This window comes from Cryptomeria japonica, chromosome 1, assembly GCF_030272615.1.
Source record: "Cryptomeria japonica chromosome 1, Sugi_1.0, whole genome shotgun sequence".
Lineage (NCBI taxonomy): Eukaryota > Viridiplantae > Streptophyta > Pinopsida > Cupressales > Cupressaceae > Cryptomeria > Cryptomeria japonica.
This window is the reverse complement of record NC_081405.1, coordinates 145235094-145252599: the sequence shown is the minus strand read 5'-3', so window position 1 is coordinate 145252599 and position 17506 is coordinate 145235094. Positions and strand designations below refer to the sequence as shown.

General features: G+C 34.6%; 1 protein-coding gene across 1 annotated transcript; it reads left to right on the top strand.

Annotated features, from left to right (window-relative positions):
* The first annotated feature begins 277 nt into the window (after positions 1-277).
* On the top strand, positions 278-3464 carry LOC131027736 (alpha pinene synthase, chloroplastic-like). Its single transcript, XM_057957833.2, has 10 exons — positions 278-561; positions 651-832; positions 920-1005; positions 1130-1344; positions 1446-1543; positions 1717-1809; positions 1990-2205; positions 2290-2428; positions 2761-3009; positions 3138-3464. The coding sequence occupies exons 1-10, from the start codon at positions 301-303 to the stop codon at positions 3432-3434; spliced, it is 1836 nt and encodes a 611-aa protein (XP_057813816.2). The 5' UTR covers positions 278-300; the 3' UTR covers positions 3435-3464.
* Positions 3465-17506: the final 14042 nt, after the last annotated feature.

The window sequence follows — 17506 nt, the reverse complement described above, 5'->3', positions numbered from 1 at the left end:
CAGTTTAGCTCATCATAATTTAAAATTAATTCATAAAATTCAAAATGCATCCCACGCTCTTGACCAATCCCAAAAGCAGTGTCAAATGTAACTTCTAAATCAATCATACATATGCTTCTATCTATTTGGATTTAAAAAATAGCCTTGCCCATGTTGTGCATATACAAAGGCATGCAAGAAAGACAAGAAAGGAATCGTTCGACATAAATTTGTATAACTTGCCTTTATAAAAGCGCAACAACTAAGCGTTCCTTGCATCCTCCTTGCATTCCTTGCATTCAAAAGTGCTTTGAGTTTGCAATGGCTCTTTCCTCTACTTTTTCTCCCAATTTGAGCCTGGGACTCAAATCTCAGCTTACCCAATCCCAATCCCAGTCTCAGTCCCACACTTTTGAGCTTTCCTGTAAAGCACTGCCATTAATGCGCAGAACAAAGGTGTTTAACCCTACCGTTAATCAGGCCGTAACTACAACTGAAGTCCCACAGCGGCGCATTGGAAAACATCATCCCAATTTGTGGGCCGACGAGTTTATACAGTCTCTTCCAAACCATCCTTTTCAGGCAAGCTAATCTTCTGCTCTTCTTTCTCTTTGCTCTTTAATTCTGTTTTCTACAGTTTTGATTAACAGTCCAACTGTCTCATAAAACAGGCTCCTCACTGTGCTGAGCGTTGTGGGAAACTTATTAGCGAGATCAAACATAGATTCAACACAACTGCTGGTGGTGAGAACAATGTTTCCAAGCTTCTTTCCCTGGTCGATGATATCGAACGCCTTGGAATAGATCGACATTTTCAAGAGGAAATAAAAGAAGCCCTTGAATTGGTTCACAGGTTTGTTTCTTCATCTTACAATACTATTATAACATGTCATCACTGTTATTTTTACAAGTATAAGTATATAATGGAATAACGTAACAGGAATTGGGATGACTGCCAAAGAGATCTAAACACCACGGCCTTGGGCTTCCGGATTCTTAGGCTCCATAGATACTCTGTTTCTCCAGGTATTAAACAAATTGCTTATGTTTGATCACAATAAATATCAACTGTTCTAAAATTTTAGAGTTGTGTTTGATCTGATTTTGTTGTTCACTTGATATTGATGTATTGTTGATAATATACTGGCAGGAATGTTGGGACCCTTTAGAACAGAAAATGGGCAGTTCTTTTGCTCCACCGCCCAGTCAGAGGAGGAGAAAATTAAAGGTATTCTAAATTTGTACCGACCTTCATATATTGCATTTCCAGGGGAGAAAATTTTGGATGAGGCCCAGGAATTCTCTAAAACATATCTAAGGGAAGCTCTGCAGAAGACAGGGATCAGCTCCAACCTTTTACATGAGGTAATGTTAAGAAGTTAGAAGATAAAAGACCCTATGAAATGTACATGTTCTTAACATTAAACTTGTTTATTGACTGTAATATGAACATTTTATATGTGCAGGTATCAGTCAATCTGAGGTATGATTGGTACGCATTTCTGCCCAGATTGGAAGCAAGGAAATATATTGAAATCTATGGGGAAAACATTTCATGGGCCAGGTAGTCGGCAATGCCTTTCGTTTACTCTGCACCATTCTTTCCATCTACTTAGAGAATTTTTTTTGGATAATAGCCAAGGCAAAACAATTCGATGGGTTTGCGATTCTATTTCAATTTTTACTTGAAATATATATTATCTTATTAAAATTTTAATTTAAATAATAATTTTTTAGGATGGAGGATAATGAGAAGCTTTTATCGTTAGCGAAAATGGATTTCAACATGATCCAGTCATTGCATCAGCAAGAGCTTAAAGCTTTTTCTAGGTGAGTTCTTGAATTATATGTTAAATGAGATTGGTATCGGATTTTATAATTATAATACTAATACGTTTAATTTTATTTATAGCGTCTTTTCATCTAAATTTTATAATGAAAAAAATTGTTAATAGCTTTCAGTTATTGAGGTTTTAATTGATGTATTTTTTATTGGATGTGGTATTTTAGATGGTGGAGGGAGTCTGGTTTGCCTAATGTAGATTTTGCTCGCCATCGTCATGTAGAATTTTTTTTTATGGCATGTGCAATTTGTGAGGATGAGAAGTATTCTGAATTTAGATCCAGCCTTGCAAAATCTTGTGTACTTGCAACATATTTAGATGACACATATGACACATATGGAACAGTTGATGAACTGAAACTCCTCACAGAAGCAATTAAGAAGTAAGAGATGAATCATAATTTATGCATCTATAACTAACAATACTTGTGCATATGATTCTGACAAAAGTCTATTGTGTCTTTTAGGTGGGATCCAACGTCTATAGACCAGCTCCCCGATTATATGAAAATTATATACATGGTATTGTATAATGGAGTCAATGAAATGGATCGAGAAGCCCAAAAGTTCCAAGGCCGGGAGACTCTCTCACATGCTAAAGATGCTGTATGAATATATATTTTTTTAATTTTATAGAAAGAAATTGTTTTATTAAATAAATAGTTTATTTACTTTAATTATCCCATAGGTAAAGATAATGCATCATCAAAATTAGTTCATTCTTTTATCTTTTATCTTTTATCTTTTATCTTTTATCTAATGTTTGATAATAAACATTTTATTTCATTCTATTTGATAAAATTTTATAGTGCTTCTATACTTAGTTTACATGTTTAACTTTTAAGACTTTAGAAAGGGTCTAAAATTAGAATTTTTCGTTCTAATTATAAACCAATCATTCTATTAATTTGACTCAAATTTATTTCTTGTTTACATAGTGGGAAACGTATATAGATGCTATGCTACAAGAAGCTGTGTGGAATGCTACAAAACACATACCGACTTTGGCAGAGCACATAGAGAATGGACAAGTTAGTTCAGGGAAACGTCCAACAACATTGCAAGCTATATTAACAGTAGATGGGATTGTTTCAGAAAATATCTTTCATAAAATTGATTATCCATCAAGGTTTGATTATCTTGGAGGATTTAGTCTTCGAGTAAGAGGTGACATCAAATCCTTTAAGGTGTGTACATTGATATTATATTTGATATTCATAATATTCTATTTATTTGAATATAATGTGAAAATATGAGTTACATGTAAGCATAATTTATTTAATTTTTTTACGAATTTCAATCATTGGTTTTGAAGGGTGAGGTAGATCGAGGGGAAACAAATTCATCCATAGTGTCGTATATGAAAGATAATCCAGGATCCACTGAAGAAGATGCCTTGAATTATCTTCAGAATTTATTGGATGAAAGACACAAAGAATTAAATTGGGAGCTTCTAAAAATTGATGGTGTTCCAACTTGTACCAAGGATTATTCTTATGATGTTGCAAGGGGTTACCTACATTTTTATAATGAGAGAGATGGTTTCAGTTTTGCATATCAAGATATACAAGATCATGTAAATCAAATCCTCATTGAACCTATAACTATGTAACTTCTCAAAGTCGTCAACAAATATCTACAATCACATAAGTCTCTCTTTTGTTGACTAAGAGACATTTATTATTATGAATGATATATAAATTGGTGTTCCTTTCCAAAGATACTTTATATATATAATATTTATGTGGGCCTTTTTATGGTGGAGGATAACCTTTTTACAATATTTTAAAAATGATCAGAACTATATGTTTTTTAGCTAAAATAAATGTTATAATTCTTATTAAATTTGAAATGTTTGTAGGAAATTACTTTTATAGGTTATTTTAGAATATTAAACACATCTAATCTAAATGTTTAAATAACTACTATTATGATGTAGCTTTTGGTAAATTATAACAACATTATGTAAATCTCACTTGCAAAAAAAGAGAATCTAGTTACATAAATCAAGGATTATTGAATCATCCATATAAACAAGTATAAATTAACCAACATTTTATTAATGATGAAGAGGTACACTGGAATAAAAAAACTATTTAAAGAGTTAAATGAAAAGATATGAGGTACTCATCTTTGAGATTATATAAGATGCTATTTTAAGAATCAAATAAAAAGGCATAAGTAATTATATAATATACCTATGGGCCATTTTATGGTGATGACTTTAACCATTATACAATAACTTTAAAATGAAGACAATATATGCTTATTGGTTAGAATAAAGGTAATAATTCTTATTAAATTGATATGAAAAGGGAAAGTACTTTTATTGGCTTTGTTAAAATATTAAACACACCTAATTTGGTCCTTCTAGTATAAAGAATTATGGTATACATTTGAGCAAATTATAAATATATTGTGTATAATTGACCTGCAAGAAAACACAATCATCCATACAATGAAAGAATGAGTTAACCTAGATTTAATTACTAAAGAAATCACGTAGGATGGAATAGAAAAAAATAAAAAGTAAAAAATAAAAGTTAAGTAAAAATGGATATGACATTTATGTTTGGGAAATATTATTATGGAATAGATATTGATGTTGAATAGAGTTTTAGTCATCCTAAAGTATAAAAGACATTCTTATAGTCCAAGAATGATTTGGGCTCCATACAATCTCTAAAAATACTTGTGTTGAATTAAAGCCCCTTTAGCTTGAGCTTGAGAACTATTGGAATAATATAATATAAAAGATTTATTTTTGGTCTATGTGATCACTAGATTAGTACAGTCTAAACATATAAAATCTTATTATTTGGCTCTCTAATATGTAATTATGTATTGGTAAAGTGTAAAAAATATAAAATTTTGTCAATTAGATCTTTACATTATAATTGTGAATAATGATGAAAACTATTAAGAATATCTTTGCGAAATTTGTAAAAATACTAGGCTCGTTTTTTTCTTAATAAACCTCATTTATAGACAATTATGACAAGCTTTAGTGAATATTTGAAGGATTATCAATCATGTATAAATGGCATAAATGAAAATTTTAATGTGGTGGGTTCCTTTTAAGCCTAAAATTATTAAATGATCTAATAATTATTTTAAAAAATCATCATATTAACGAGTTGTACATTAAATACCCTTAAATACCAAGATACAACAACATGTCATGCAAGGATCTACCATGTAGATACTTAATGGCTAGTGAAAAGAGAAAGATTTAATAATTGGGTATATGTACCAAGATGGTATATAAAGAAGTGGCCTCGTGCCCAAAACAACCATAAATGAACAAAACACATATGTGTTTAGAATAAATACGAAAACCACATACATGTTATGGCTTAAAGAGTTTGAGCCACAACACATATTTGTTTTTTCCAAGCCCAAACATGTACATATTTTTTAAAAGATAAAACACATACACATTTTGTACATAAAAAATAATGGTCACTTACAAAAGCATGGAAGTAGAAGTAATAACATCTGATATTCAAAGAGTATGGTTGGTGCTCTTAAAACAAAAAAGAAGCAGAAGTGGATTAGCACTAAAATCAATTCTAGACTTTGCCTTTTCCTATTTAAAACATCATTTGGAACTTGTCATTCAAGGATTTATGAATAAGCTCTAAGAGACACTCAAACCGAGCTCACCCAAATAGAGATCACCTTAGCTTAAAAGGCATAAGATATGATGCACCAGATCTTCCCATCAGTGTATTATAGAGCTTACCATCCCACAAGTGGCACAAGGTAGAGTATCTTGACAAACAGAGTGACCTATCCAAACATCATTCATAAGCATGACAACAACATTCTTCACAATCCATTATTCAACAAGGTTCCCTATCATTTGTCATTCCAAAGCCCTCATTATGTCAATTCTTTTGTTTATATTTTAATTTATTTTTCTTCCATACAGACTATAAATTATTGAAATCTCTTAAGAAAAATGCCAAGTAAAGAGTAAAATTGAATGTATTATGATTTTAGCCTAATTTTGTGACCAATTTTTTTCCATTTGATGACTTAAACACACATTAGTTCTCATGTCATTATTAAGGAATTCATGCATGCACCATATTGGGGGATATCATGAATAAGGGTAGAATGCATTTGATTAGAAAACCTCATTTATTATGAGTCATTTAAGTCTGACAAAATAATGCATAAATAGAGAAAGTATATACTCTATATAAATGGTGTGGTATGCTTGATAAAAAGAATTATTTTCTATGGATTCTAGTGTTATTTTTCTTATGAGACAATTTAATATTGGATTTTATCGTAAGAAAATGAGTGAATGTCTTTTAGATTATGCAAGATCAATATAGATCATGTGTTGCAAGGACTGAAAAAAATGTTTGTATAGATATGTTGTTCCATGGACCCTGAAACTGTGTGTTCTTCGATCTTAAAATATTATTGAGTAGAGTGGTAATTCCAATAAAATTTATTTTTTGGTGGTTTTTGTGGAATCTTTTGTTTTATCAGAGTTGTCTAATAGATTAAAGAAATGATCTTTTTGTATATATTTCAATTTATTTTGCTAGAGTCTCTGACTATCCCTTCTAGTATCTCTCTCTCAAGTATCTCTCCCTTTCTCTTTCTCTCTCAAGTCTCTCTCCCTCTCACCCTCTCTTTCTCTATCTCCCTCCCCCATCCTATCTCTTCTCTATTCCTCTCTCCCTCCCATTGTTTCCTTCCCTCTCACTCTTTCTCCCTCCCCCATCCTATCTCTTCCCTCTCCCCTCTCTCTCTTTCTCCCTCCCCCATCCTATCTCTTCCCTCTCCCTCTCTCTATCACCCTCTCTTGCTCTCTCTCCCTCCATCCTCTCTCTTTATCTCTCCTTGATCCTATTTCTTCCCTCTCCATTACATTCTTTCCCTCCCCCCTCTTTTCATCAACCCCTACCTCCCTCCCTCCATCTCTCTCACTTGGGCTCTCTCTTTTCCACAACACCTCCCTCCCTCTTTCACTTAATCTCTCTCCCACTTTGATCTCTCCCTATTTTTTCATCCCTTCCTCCTTATCTCCCTAATATAATCCTCTCTCTCTCTCTCTCTCTCTCTCTCTCTCTCTCTCTCTCTCTCTCTCTCTCTCTCTCTCTCTCTCTCTCTCTCTCTCTCTCTCTCTCTCTCTCTCTCTCTCTCTCTCTCCTCTCTCTCTCTCTCTCACTCTCTCTCTCTCTCTCTCTCTCTCTCTCTCACATAATACCCCATCCACCTCTTGGATCTCTCTTTATATCTCCCCCACTCCCTCTATCTTTCTCTCCCCTTTTCTCTCTCTCTCTCTCTCTCTCTCTCTCTCTCTCTCTCTCTCTCTCTCTCTCTCTCTCTCTCTCTCTCTCACTCTCTCTCTCTCTCTCTCTCTCTCTCTCTCACACACACACACACATTCTTTATCTTGTAAGCCTCTCCCAGTCTCAACCTCTATCTCTTTATCTCACTCTCCTCTCTTAGGTGTACATCTCTCTCCCTTTCCATCCCTCTCTCCTCCCCCTCCCTCTCTCCCTTTCTCATTATCACTCTTTCTCACTCTCCCTCTCTTTTCATCTCTCTCTCTCTCTAGTCTCTTATACTCTCCTTACATGCCTTCCTCTCAATCAGGCTCTCTCTTTCTCTCTCTCACCATCCCTCCCTCCACCTCTTAGGTGTCTCTCTTACCTTCCCTCCCTCCACCTCTTAGGTATCTCTCTCACAATCCCTCCATCCACTTCTCAGGTCTCTTTATATCTCCCCTACTCCCTATTTCTCTCAAGTCTCTCTCCTTTCTATCAAATCTCTCACTCTTAACCTTTATCTATATATCTCCTCCTCTCCCATTATTTCTCTTGTTCCCTCTAACTCTTTTCCCTCTCTTCATCTCATTCCCTCTCTCTCTATCTCTCTCTTTAACTCTCATTTTGTCTCTTTCTTTTTTATTATTTATCATTTAAGTATCTCTCCCTCTTTGCCTCTATCTCTCTATCTCACTCTTCTCTCTCAATTGTATCTCTCTCTCATTCTCTACCTCTCCCTCCCTTTCTCTTATTCCCACAATTCTCTCTATATTTACAATTCTTTATCTCTTAAGTCTCCCCCTCTCAACCTCTATCTCTCTATCTCCCTCCCCCATCCTATCTCTTCTCTCTCCCTCTCTCTCTCACCCTCTATCACTCAGGAAGATGTCTTCATGAATCTATATCAGATCCAGAGTTTTTTGAATTAATGGAAAATTTTGAGATAGGTCAGGAAGATGTCTTCATGAATCTATATCAGATCCGGACATATTGATGATGAATTTGAACAAGTTGCAAGTTATTTGAATGGATTGAGGATGTCTATACAAGATAAACTTAGTCTGATCAAATTGTAGAGTGTTTAAGAAGCTTACCAGTATGCCCTGAAAGCATAAGAGAAGCTGAACAAAAGACATGAGAAGAGACAGAGAGGTAGAGATGGAAGGTTTTCTAGATCAAGGAGGAAGAGGATATACCAGAGGTAGAGGAACCTATACAGATCAAAACAAGGACAAGGAAGTAAGAAAAGAAGGTAATTCATACCAGAAAGATGATAGAAATTTCTACCGGAGGGGAGAACCGAATGGCTACCGAAATGAGAATTTTGGAAAATATGATAGAAGACAAGACAAGAGAGTGTTTAGAGGAACTTGTTATAAGTGTGGAGGAGAAGGACTTCATTCTTTTTAATGTAAGAAGATAAAGAATACTAGAAGAACAACAGTGGTGGAAGAAAACCCCACCAGATCAGCTAATAAACCAAAGGATAGAGAATTGTTGATGATGAGGAGAGCTTTGTGTCATACCGGAGGAGATGAAAAGCCCTTGCAGAGGAATAATTTGCTCAAGACCAGATGTAAGGTATCTGGTAAGTGTTGTGAAGTTGTTATTGATAGTGGTAGTTTGGATAATCTTGTTTTAGAAGAGATGGTGAATAAGTTGAGTTTGGAAAGATTGAAACACCCTAAACCTTATCAGATAGCATGGATTCAGGATGATCATAAGTTATTAGTAAGTGAGCAATGTTTGGTGAAATTGAAAATTGGGAATTATCATGATGAGGTCTTATGTGATATTATGCCTATGGATATTTGTCACCTTTTGTTGGGTAGACCTTGGTAGTTTGATAGGGAAGCAATACATGATGGGAGGAAGAATACATACACTATTATGGCCAATGGGATGAAGAAAACCTCATTTCCCTTGGAGGAACCTTTGAAGAGTGAAGTGTGTACAAATGCTAGAATCTGTTTAGTGGATGGAAGGAAATTATTGGATGGAATGAGACATGAGAATGTGCATTTTTCCTTATTACCTAAGAAGACTGAGAATCAGGAGCATGAAGAAGAACAACCGGAAGAGATAAAAGAGTTATTGATAGAGTATGAAGAAATCATTTCAGATAATGTGCCTAATGGATTACCACCTGTGAGAAGTATCAGTCATTGCATGGACTTGATTCCTAGAGCTAGTTTTCCTAACAAAGTTTCACATTGGATGACACTGGCAGAGAATGGAGAGTTGAATAGATAAGTGCATGAATTTTTGAAGAAAGGTTTGATCAAAGAAATTTTGATTCTTTGTGCAGTACCAACAATATTAGCACCTAAGAAGAATGGAGAATGGAGGATGTGTACCAATTCCACAGTAATAAACAAGATCACAATGAAATATCAGTATAATTTTGCTATGATGGATGACATAATAGACTGTTTGAGTGGATTCAAATACTTTACAAAGATAGAATTTAAGAGTGGATATCATCAGATCAAGATTAGAGAAGGAGATGAGTGAAAGACAATATTCTAGACAAACGAAGGACTATATGATTGGTTGGTGATGCCTTTTGGGTTAACTAATACACTGAGTACTTTCATGAGGCAGATGAATGAGGTATTGAAGAGATTCTTGGGTAAGTTTGTTATTATATATTTGGATGACATTCTAATTTTTAGTAGAACAAAAGAGGAGAATTTGTTGCATTTAAGACAAGTTTTATAGAGGTTGAGAGAAGAAAAGTTGTTGATAAATCTTAAGAAGTGTACTTTCATGAAGGAAGAATTAGTCTATTTGGGATTTGTGATATCTGAGGATGGTTTGAAGATGGACCCTAAGAAAGTAAATGCAATTGTTGAATTGCCTACATTGGAAAGCATTGGAGAGGTAAGATCATTTCATGGATTAGCTAGTTTCTACCAAAAGTTCATCAGAAATTTTAGTTCAGTTTGTAACCCTATGACTGAGACAATGATGAGAGATAGGAAGGAATTCGAGTGGACCACTGGAGCAAACAAAAGTTTTGAATTGTTGAAGTAGAAAGTGACTAAGCAGCCTGTGTTATCTTTACCATATTTCAACAAAGTATTCCAAGTGGATTGTGATGCAAGTGGAACTGCAATTGGAGCCATATTGAGTCAGGAAGGGAGAGTAGTATCTTATTTCAGTGAGAAATTGAATGATACCCGGAGGAGATACTCAATATATGATCAATAACTTTATGTCATAGTTCAAGCCTTGAAGAAGTGGAGACTTTACATGTTGCCTAAGGATTTTGTGTTGTATGCAGATCATCAAGCTTTGCAGTATTTGAACAGACGGAGTAAGTTGAATTAGAGACATGTGAGATGGGTAGAATTTTTGGAGAGTTGCACCTTTGTGTTGAAGCATAGAAGTGTGAAATCTAAAAAAGTTATTGACGCATTGATTAGAAGAAGTAATTTACTGACAGAGATGAGAGTGACATTATTAGGATTTGAGGAGTTGAGGACCTTGTATGATGAGACCCGGATTTTGCAAAACCTTAGAGAGCATGTAGAGAACCAATTACGATAGATAGAAGCAAATGGTCAGACTACTTCATTCAAGATGGGATTTTATTTAGAGGAGTTTAGTTGTGCATACCTAAGAGTTCTATGTGGGAGAATCTAATAAAGGAGAAACATAGTGGAGGATTAGTCGGACACTTTTGTGTTGATAAAATAGTAGCAACGATGAGTGAGCATTACTTTTGGCCCAAGATTCATAAGGATGTTAGGAAATATGTGCAAATTTATAGAGTCTGTCAAGTAGAAAAGGGTAGTAGTAAGAATGTGGGATTATATAAACCTTTGATAGTACCAAAGAGACCTTGGGAAGATATCAACATGGATTTCATACTTGGATTACCTAAAACAAAGAGAGAGAATGATTCAATATTTGTAGTAGTGGATAGTTTCTTGAAGATGGCTCATTTCATACCTTGTAAGGAGACATCAGATGTAGTGCATATAGCTGACCTATTTTTCAAGGAAGTAGTGAGATTGCATGGATTACCTAAGAGAATATTTTCAGATAGAGATACTAAGTTTGTTGGTTATTTTTGGAGAACACTTTGGAAGAAGATGAAGACAAATTTGAAGTTCAGTTCTACTTTTCATCCATAGACTAATGGACAGACAGAAGTAGTTAACCGGGGCTTGGGAAATTTGATTAAATGTTTAGTTGGAGACAAAACTAAAAGTTTGCATTTGATTCTTGCACAAGCAGAGTTTTCCTATAATAATTTAGTAAATAGGAGTACTGAAAGGACACCTTTTGAGATTGTTACCGGAGCATACCCTAGAGGTATGTCATAATTAAGAGATATTAGTAGTGAACACCGAAGAAGTGAAAAAGAAAAATAATTTTAAGATCACATAAAGAACTTACATATTCAAGTTAAGAAGCATTTGGAGGACATGAATAGCAAGTATAAGGAAAAAGAAGATGAGAAGAGAAGACATAAGAAATTTGAAGTTGGTGATGAAGTGATGGTGTATCTGAGAAAAGAAAGATTCCCGGTTGGAACTTATAACAAGTTGTTGATGAGGAACTTTGGACCTTGCAAGATTTTGAGAAAGTTCAGTTCTGAAAATGCATATGAAGTGGAGTTACCAAATAGTCTGAGTATTTCACCTGTATTTAATATTACAGACCTACATTAGTATCATGAACCATAATTCAGTGAGGACAGTATTGTAAACTTAGAGAGACAGTTTCCCCATAAGGAACTGGATTAGATTGAATACATTTTGGACAGTAGGATTGGGCGTAGTACCTAGAGAAGTCAATATAAGAAGTATCTAGTAAAGTGGAAAAGAAGACCAGTTGAATATTAATCTTTGACTTATCAGGAAGACGTAGACCGCATTAGTTTTCCTTTGACCCCAAAAAAGTGAGAGACTCCCCTTTTTTTCCAAAAACCTTGAATGTTTGATGCAGGAGCATTCCTAGTTCTTGGCAATCTTGCATCAACCAAAAATATTTCCTTTTTGTTTTGCTTTTTGTTTTGCAGTTTCAGCATTTCATTCTGTATTTTCTAGCATTGGCTCACCGAGTCTCGAGGAGTTGGATTTTTCTTGAGGACTTGATCATCTACCTTATTCCAAAACCGCAGAGCATTTGGATCATTTTCTAGCAAGTTATTGCTACCAGTTTTTGAGACAGTTTTCTGGTAGCGGTTGTTTGGACCTACTTGCATTTGTAATCTACCATAATATACTGGATCCCTTCCGTATCTTGCGGATCTCTAAGCATTGATTCTGATGATCCTTGGCATCTGGCTAACCTTCCCTTTGATCTACACTTCATTCTTTGGTTTTTCTAAAGGAATTTATTTGGCGAAGGTTGACCTTATTGGGTTTTTTACACGTTAGGTCCTATTCTTCGGTATTTGATCCTTTTTGGACCGACCAGATCCCCTTAGATCATATAAACCATTGTAATTGACAATTAGAATGTATATCAGTTATGATGTAGAATATAGAAGATAGATCTGAATATTTGAGGTCCCGGTTGTGACCTATTCTGTAATTAAGCATGTTTTAGCAGGCCAGTGAGCTGGTTTTTGTAACCCTGTTGTTACTGGTTGATTGTAAACATTTTTCATGATATAATTCATTCTATTCTGCATTTCCTCCATCATATCCTTGTGTTTCTATTGTGTTTACTCTTACTAGCCAGTCTAAATTGATCTCTTAGAGATCCCTCCTAACTGGTGACTGCACCACTTGAAGAAGATAAAATTGTTGCTAAGGTGCTGAGATCTTTGCCTCCTTACAAACATAAGGTAGATACTATTGATGAGATCGGGAGTGTGACTACTGTGACAAGAGATATGTTGGTTGGAAATATTGTTGCATTTGAGTTGAACGAGTTTGGTGAATCACATGGAAAGTCTGTGACAACATTTAGAGCATCTATATATGGAAAATAGAAATATGATCCTGAAGAATGTAGGATATCTAGATATGAAAGAGAGAGAAGAGAAATGGAAGACAAAGAAATATAATTGGAAGATCTTGAAGCATTGATTTCTTGAAAATTGCCTAGAGGAGCTGGTAAGTATGATGGAAAATTTCCTCTGAAATGTTTCTCTTGCAATAAGGTAGGACATTTTTCTTCTAGGTTCCCGAAGAGAATGGCTAAGTATGATGGGCATGATAAATTTGATAAGCATGATAGAAATGATAAATATGAGAAGTATTATAAGCCTTACAATTCTGACTAGAAGTATAAGCATAAGAAGAATTGTTATTATGTTGTTGATGAAGGTGTTACAGATGAAGAATCAGAAGGACATGAGGTTGTGTTTATTTCTTTCAAAGAATATGGACCGGTGCTTGTTGATTCCACAAGCTGCACTATTGAGGATAAATCTTTAGCTGCTAAAGTTGAAGAGAAAGATGAATGGGTGATTGACAGTGGTTGTTCACATCATATAACCGGTGATAAAAGAAAATTTGTGATTATGGAAAGGTATGATGGTGGAATAATAAGATTTGGAGATGACAAAGCTTGTGTGATCTGTGGTAGAGGTTCTATTTCTTTTGATGGTAAGAATAACACTAATGATGTTTTGTATATTGAAAGTTTGAAGCATAATCTTTGAAGTGTTGGACAGATGGTTGACAAAGGTTATAATTTGCATTTCAAGAATGGCAAATGCAAGATCCTAAATGCCTCGGTATAGAGATTGCATCTAGAACTAAGACTGAAGGTAATATCTTTCATTTAAATGCTTGTGAGAAAATTTGTTTGATTACTCAGATTGATGAAAGTTGGTTATGACATAGGAGAATGTGTCATGTTAATTTTGATTCAATGATTAAGATCAGTTCTACTCAAGCTGTTAGAGATTTGCCTAATATTTTTAAGCCTACTAATCTGGTATGTAAGGAATGTCAATTGGTTAAGAAAACAAGGGTTTCTTTCAAGAGAAAATAGTATACATCCAATGGGACTACTAGATCTTGTACATACTGACCTATGTGGACCTAAAAATGTTAGAAGTGTGCAAGGAGATAAATATTTTATGTTGCTAATTGATGATTATTCCAAGATGATGTTGGTTATCTTTTTTAAGGAAAAATCTGAAGCATTAGACAAATTCAAGATATTAAAAGAAAAGGTTGAGACTGAGACAGGATTGAAGGTGATATGTCTGAGCTCTGATAGAGGAGGAGAATTTTGTTCCACTGAGTTTGATTCATTCTATGAGAAGCATGGGATTACAAAATAATTATATGCTCCTAGAACACCTTATAAGAATGAAGTTGTTGAAAGGAAGAACATGACTATCTTGGATGCTGCAAGGACTATGCTTATTGAAGGGAATGTTTCGAAGATCTATTGGAGAGAAGCTATTAGCACTGTTGTTTGCACATTCAACTAAGTTCATATAAAAGGTGATAGTGGTAAGACTCCTTATGAGCTATTATTTGGTCGTGTTCCTACTGTGAGATATTTTAAAAATTTTGGTAGCAAGTGTTATATCAAGAGAGATGAGGATATAGAAAAGTTTGATGCAAGGAGTGATGAGGGCATTTTCTTGGGATATTCAACAAAGAGTAAATCTAGCTGGTGCTATAATAAGAGACTGAGGAAGATATTAGAGAGTGCAAATGTGAAGGTTGATGAGAACCTTGGAAAAGAGATCAAAGCATGCGGATATGATTTTGGTCAACATGTTGTTATTGTTAGAATAACCAGTGGACAACTAAGAAAGGGGGCAGTGAATCAGTTGTCAACAGATTATATTAATCAAACCACTTAATAACCTTTAACCGGACTACATAAACAATGAATATCGGAATAGCAAAAATAGATATCGGTAAGCAATAAAGCTTAAGTATGAAACAGAGAATCAACACAATGCAACCATACCACATAACACCATGATTTGTACATGGAAACCTAAGTAAAGGGAAAAACCATGGTGGGAAGCCTACCCACAGTCAGATAGTACTTCTACAGAAAGTATGTGATACAATAAGGAGCCTACACATATAGGAAGGCACACTTCCTAGAGCATACTGCTCATTACAAAGGAGTCACACTAACTATAAAGAGGTTATAACCACCTCAATATAATTGGACAACAATCCAAAAGAATGAACTGCTAAAGATAGCATCTACCATTCCTGATTATAGTCCCAGTTAAGCTCAATATCGAAGGCCTTTGACCTCTTACATAAACCCACACCGATCTTCAATGATCGACCAACTCCTCTACCTGAATGATATTATACTATTCGCACATTACATTCCTTTTCATGACCAAGATCTATAATGAGATCTTACATCAATTTATACAAACCCTAAGGCCTAAACCAATTAGGTCAGCCACCTAAAATCAATTACAATAAGATCATTACATATATCCACATTACAATGATATGCCATGTCTACTTTAGACAAAAACAACATTAACCAATCCGTAAAAAATATCGATAATGTGTAGGGAATACATTACATGATACCGGTCCATAACCTGGACCTAATTTGTGTCCACCATGCCAAAATGATCTCCAATCAGTTGAGACATGAACAAAGATCACCTTATGCATCCTTAATTCCATCTAGAAGTCACACCAACGCCACTTATCCATCCTGTCAAAGATTCTCAGTAAAAGCTCTACCGATAAAACCTTAAACCCTTACCGGTATAGGCTTACTAGAATGTATGATAGCATCTGATCATCAAGTCAATACCAACTAACCAAAAGATACTCCGAAAACATGCAACACATTAAACCAAACATATTCCATTGATCCAAACATGTCGATAGTATCCAACCGATAGTCCCTTCTACCAGTAACACTAGTTCTTCTGCCTGTAACCAAACATCACAGCTAGTGTTGACATCAATGACAAAAAATCAATGCAACACATAATCAATTCCTTCATATGCCAACAATATTCCCCTTTGGCATTGATGGCAACACTAGATATGAAAAAAACAAAACATCTAAGTGCCAAGAAATGCCAAAAATTTCTCATAGAAGATATAACAATGAAAAACTAAAAATTCCCAACAACTCCCCTTGAGAAGTGCAGTCCAATCTAAAATTGATCTAAATCTCTCCCATATGACATATTATTTTTCACATCATGTATCTCTCCCCCTTTGATATCTATGCCAAAGATATGACATAGATATCAAAATCCTATGAATCTCAAATATGACTACTCCCCCTAAGTAGTATCACCACTACATCAATCCGGAGTAAAAGATAATGTTGATGATGCATGTCTGACTAATACACTACTCCATCAATTAAGTTTCTGTCGGAGGGGTAGATACCCCTAACCTCTCTCAAATAATAAAATGATTCCTTAGGCAGTGGTTTAGTGAATATATCTGCAATCTATTCTTTACTATTCACATAAACCAATTTGACTTCCTTTTCTTCCACCTTGTCCTTCAAAAAATTATATTTTAATTATATGTGCTTAGTCTTAGAGTGAAATACCTGATTCTTAGACATGTCAATAGCTGTAGAGTTATCACAATAGATAACTATTGGTTCACTACAATTTATCTTGATATCCTTCAACATTTGCTTGATCCACAAGATCTGTGTACAAATAGTTGTTGTTGCAACATATTCAGCTTCTCCAGTAGATAAAGAAATGCATGACTATTTTTTGCTGATCCATGAAACCAATTTCTTTCCAAGAAAGAAAGCTCCACCAAAATTTATCTTCCTGTCATCAATATCTCTTGCCCAATCTAAATTTGTATATGTACATAAAGTGAATTTATCGTCTCTAGAATACCATAAGCCATATTCTAGTGTTCCTTGCAAATACCGGAATATCCTCTTTACTGCACATTCATGATTTTATTTAGGATTACTCTGATATCTTGAAACAATACTTACTACATTCATAATATCTGGTCTAGACTGAGTTAGATATAACAAGCCACCAATCATAGACTTATACCTTATCAACTGGAACAAGAATCCAGAGCTAAACTGGACTTGGGAAAAAATTGTCGAAAACTGGCAGGTCGGAGAAAAAAGTCTGACATGTCAATTCGAAACCAAAATTTGCACATCAGACTTTAAAGTCTGATGTGCAGATGAAAATCAACTTTCATTGCATATCGAACTTTAAAGTCTGATGTGCAAGTGGGAAGAACAATATTTGTATATCAGACTTTAAAGTCTGATATGCAACTGAACATGCAAAGATAGTATGCACGTTGGAATTTAAAGTACGGTATGAAAAAGGAAATACAATAGATGACCTGACATGTCAACTAGATAAAATATAAAGCTTGACAAGTCGGATTTTAAAACCCGACATGTCAACTGGATAAAACATGAAGTGTTAACATATCAGACTTTAAAGTCCGATATGTCA

Bases quoted from the DNA above. Each gene is read 5' to 3' on its own strand.
- LOC131027736 (XM_057957833.2), top strand. From the start codon at position 301: ATGGCTCTTTCCTCTACTTTTTCTCCCAATTTGAGCCTGGGACTCAAA. The intron at 833-919 runs GTTTGTTTCTTC...ATAACGTAACAG, and splicing joins GCCCTTGAATTGGTTCACAG to GAATTGGGATGACTGCCAAA. The intron at 2,206-2,289 runs GTAAGAGATGAA...TGTGTCTTTTAG, and splicing joins CTCACAGAAGCAATTAAGAA to GTGGGATCCAACGTCTATAG.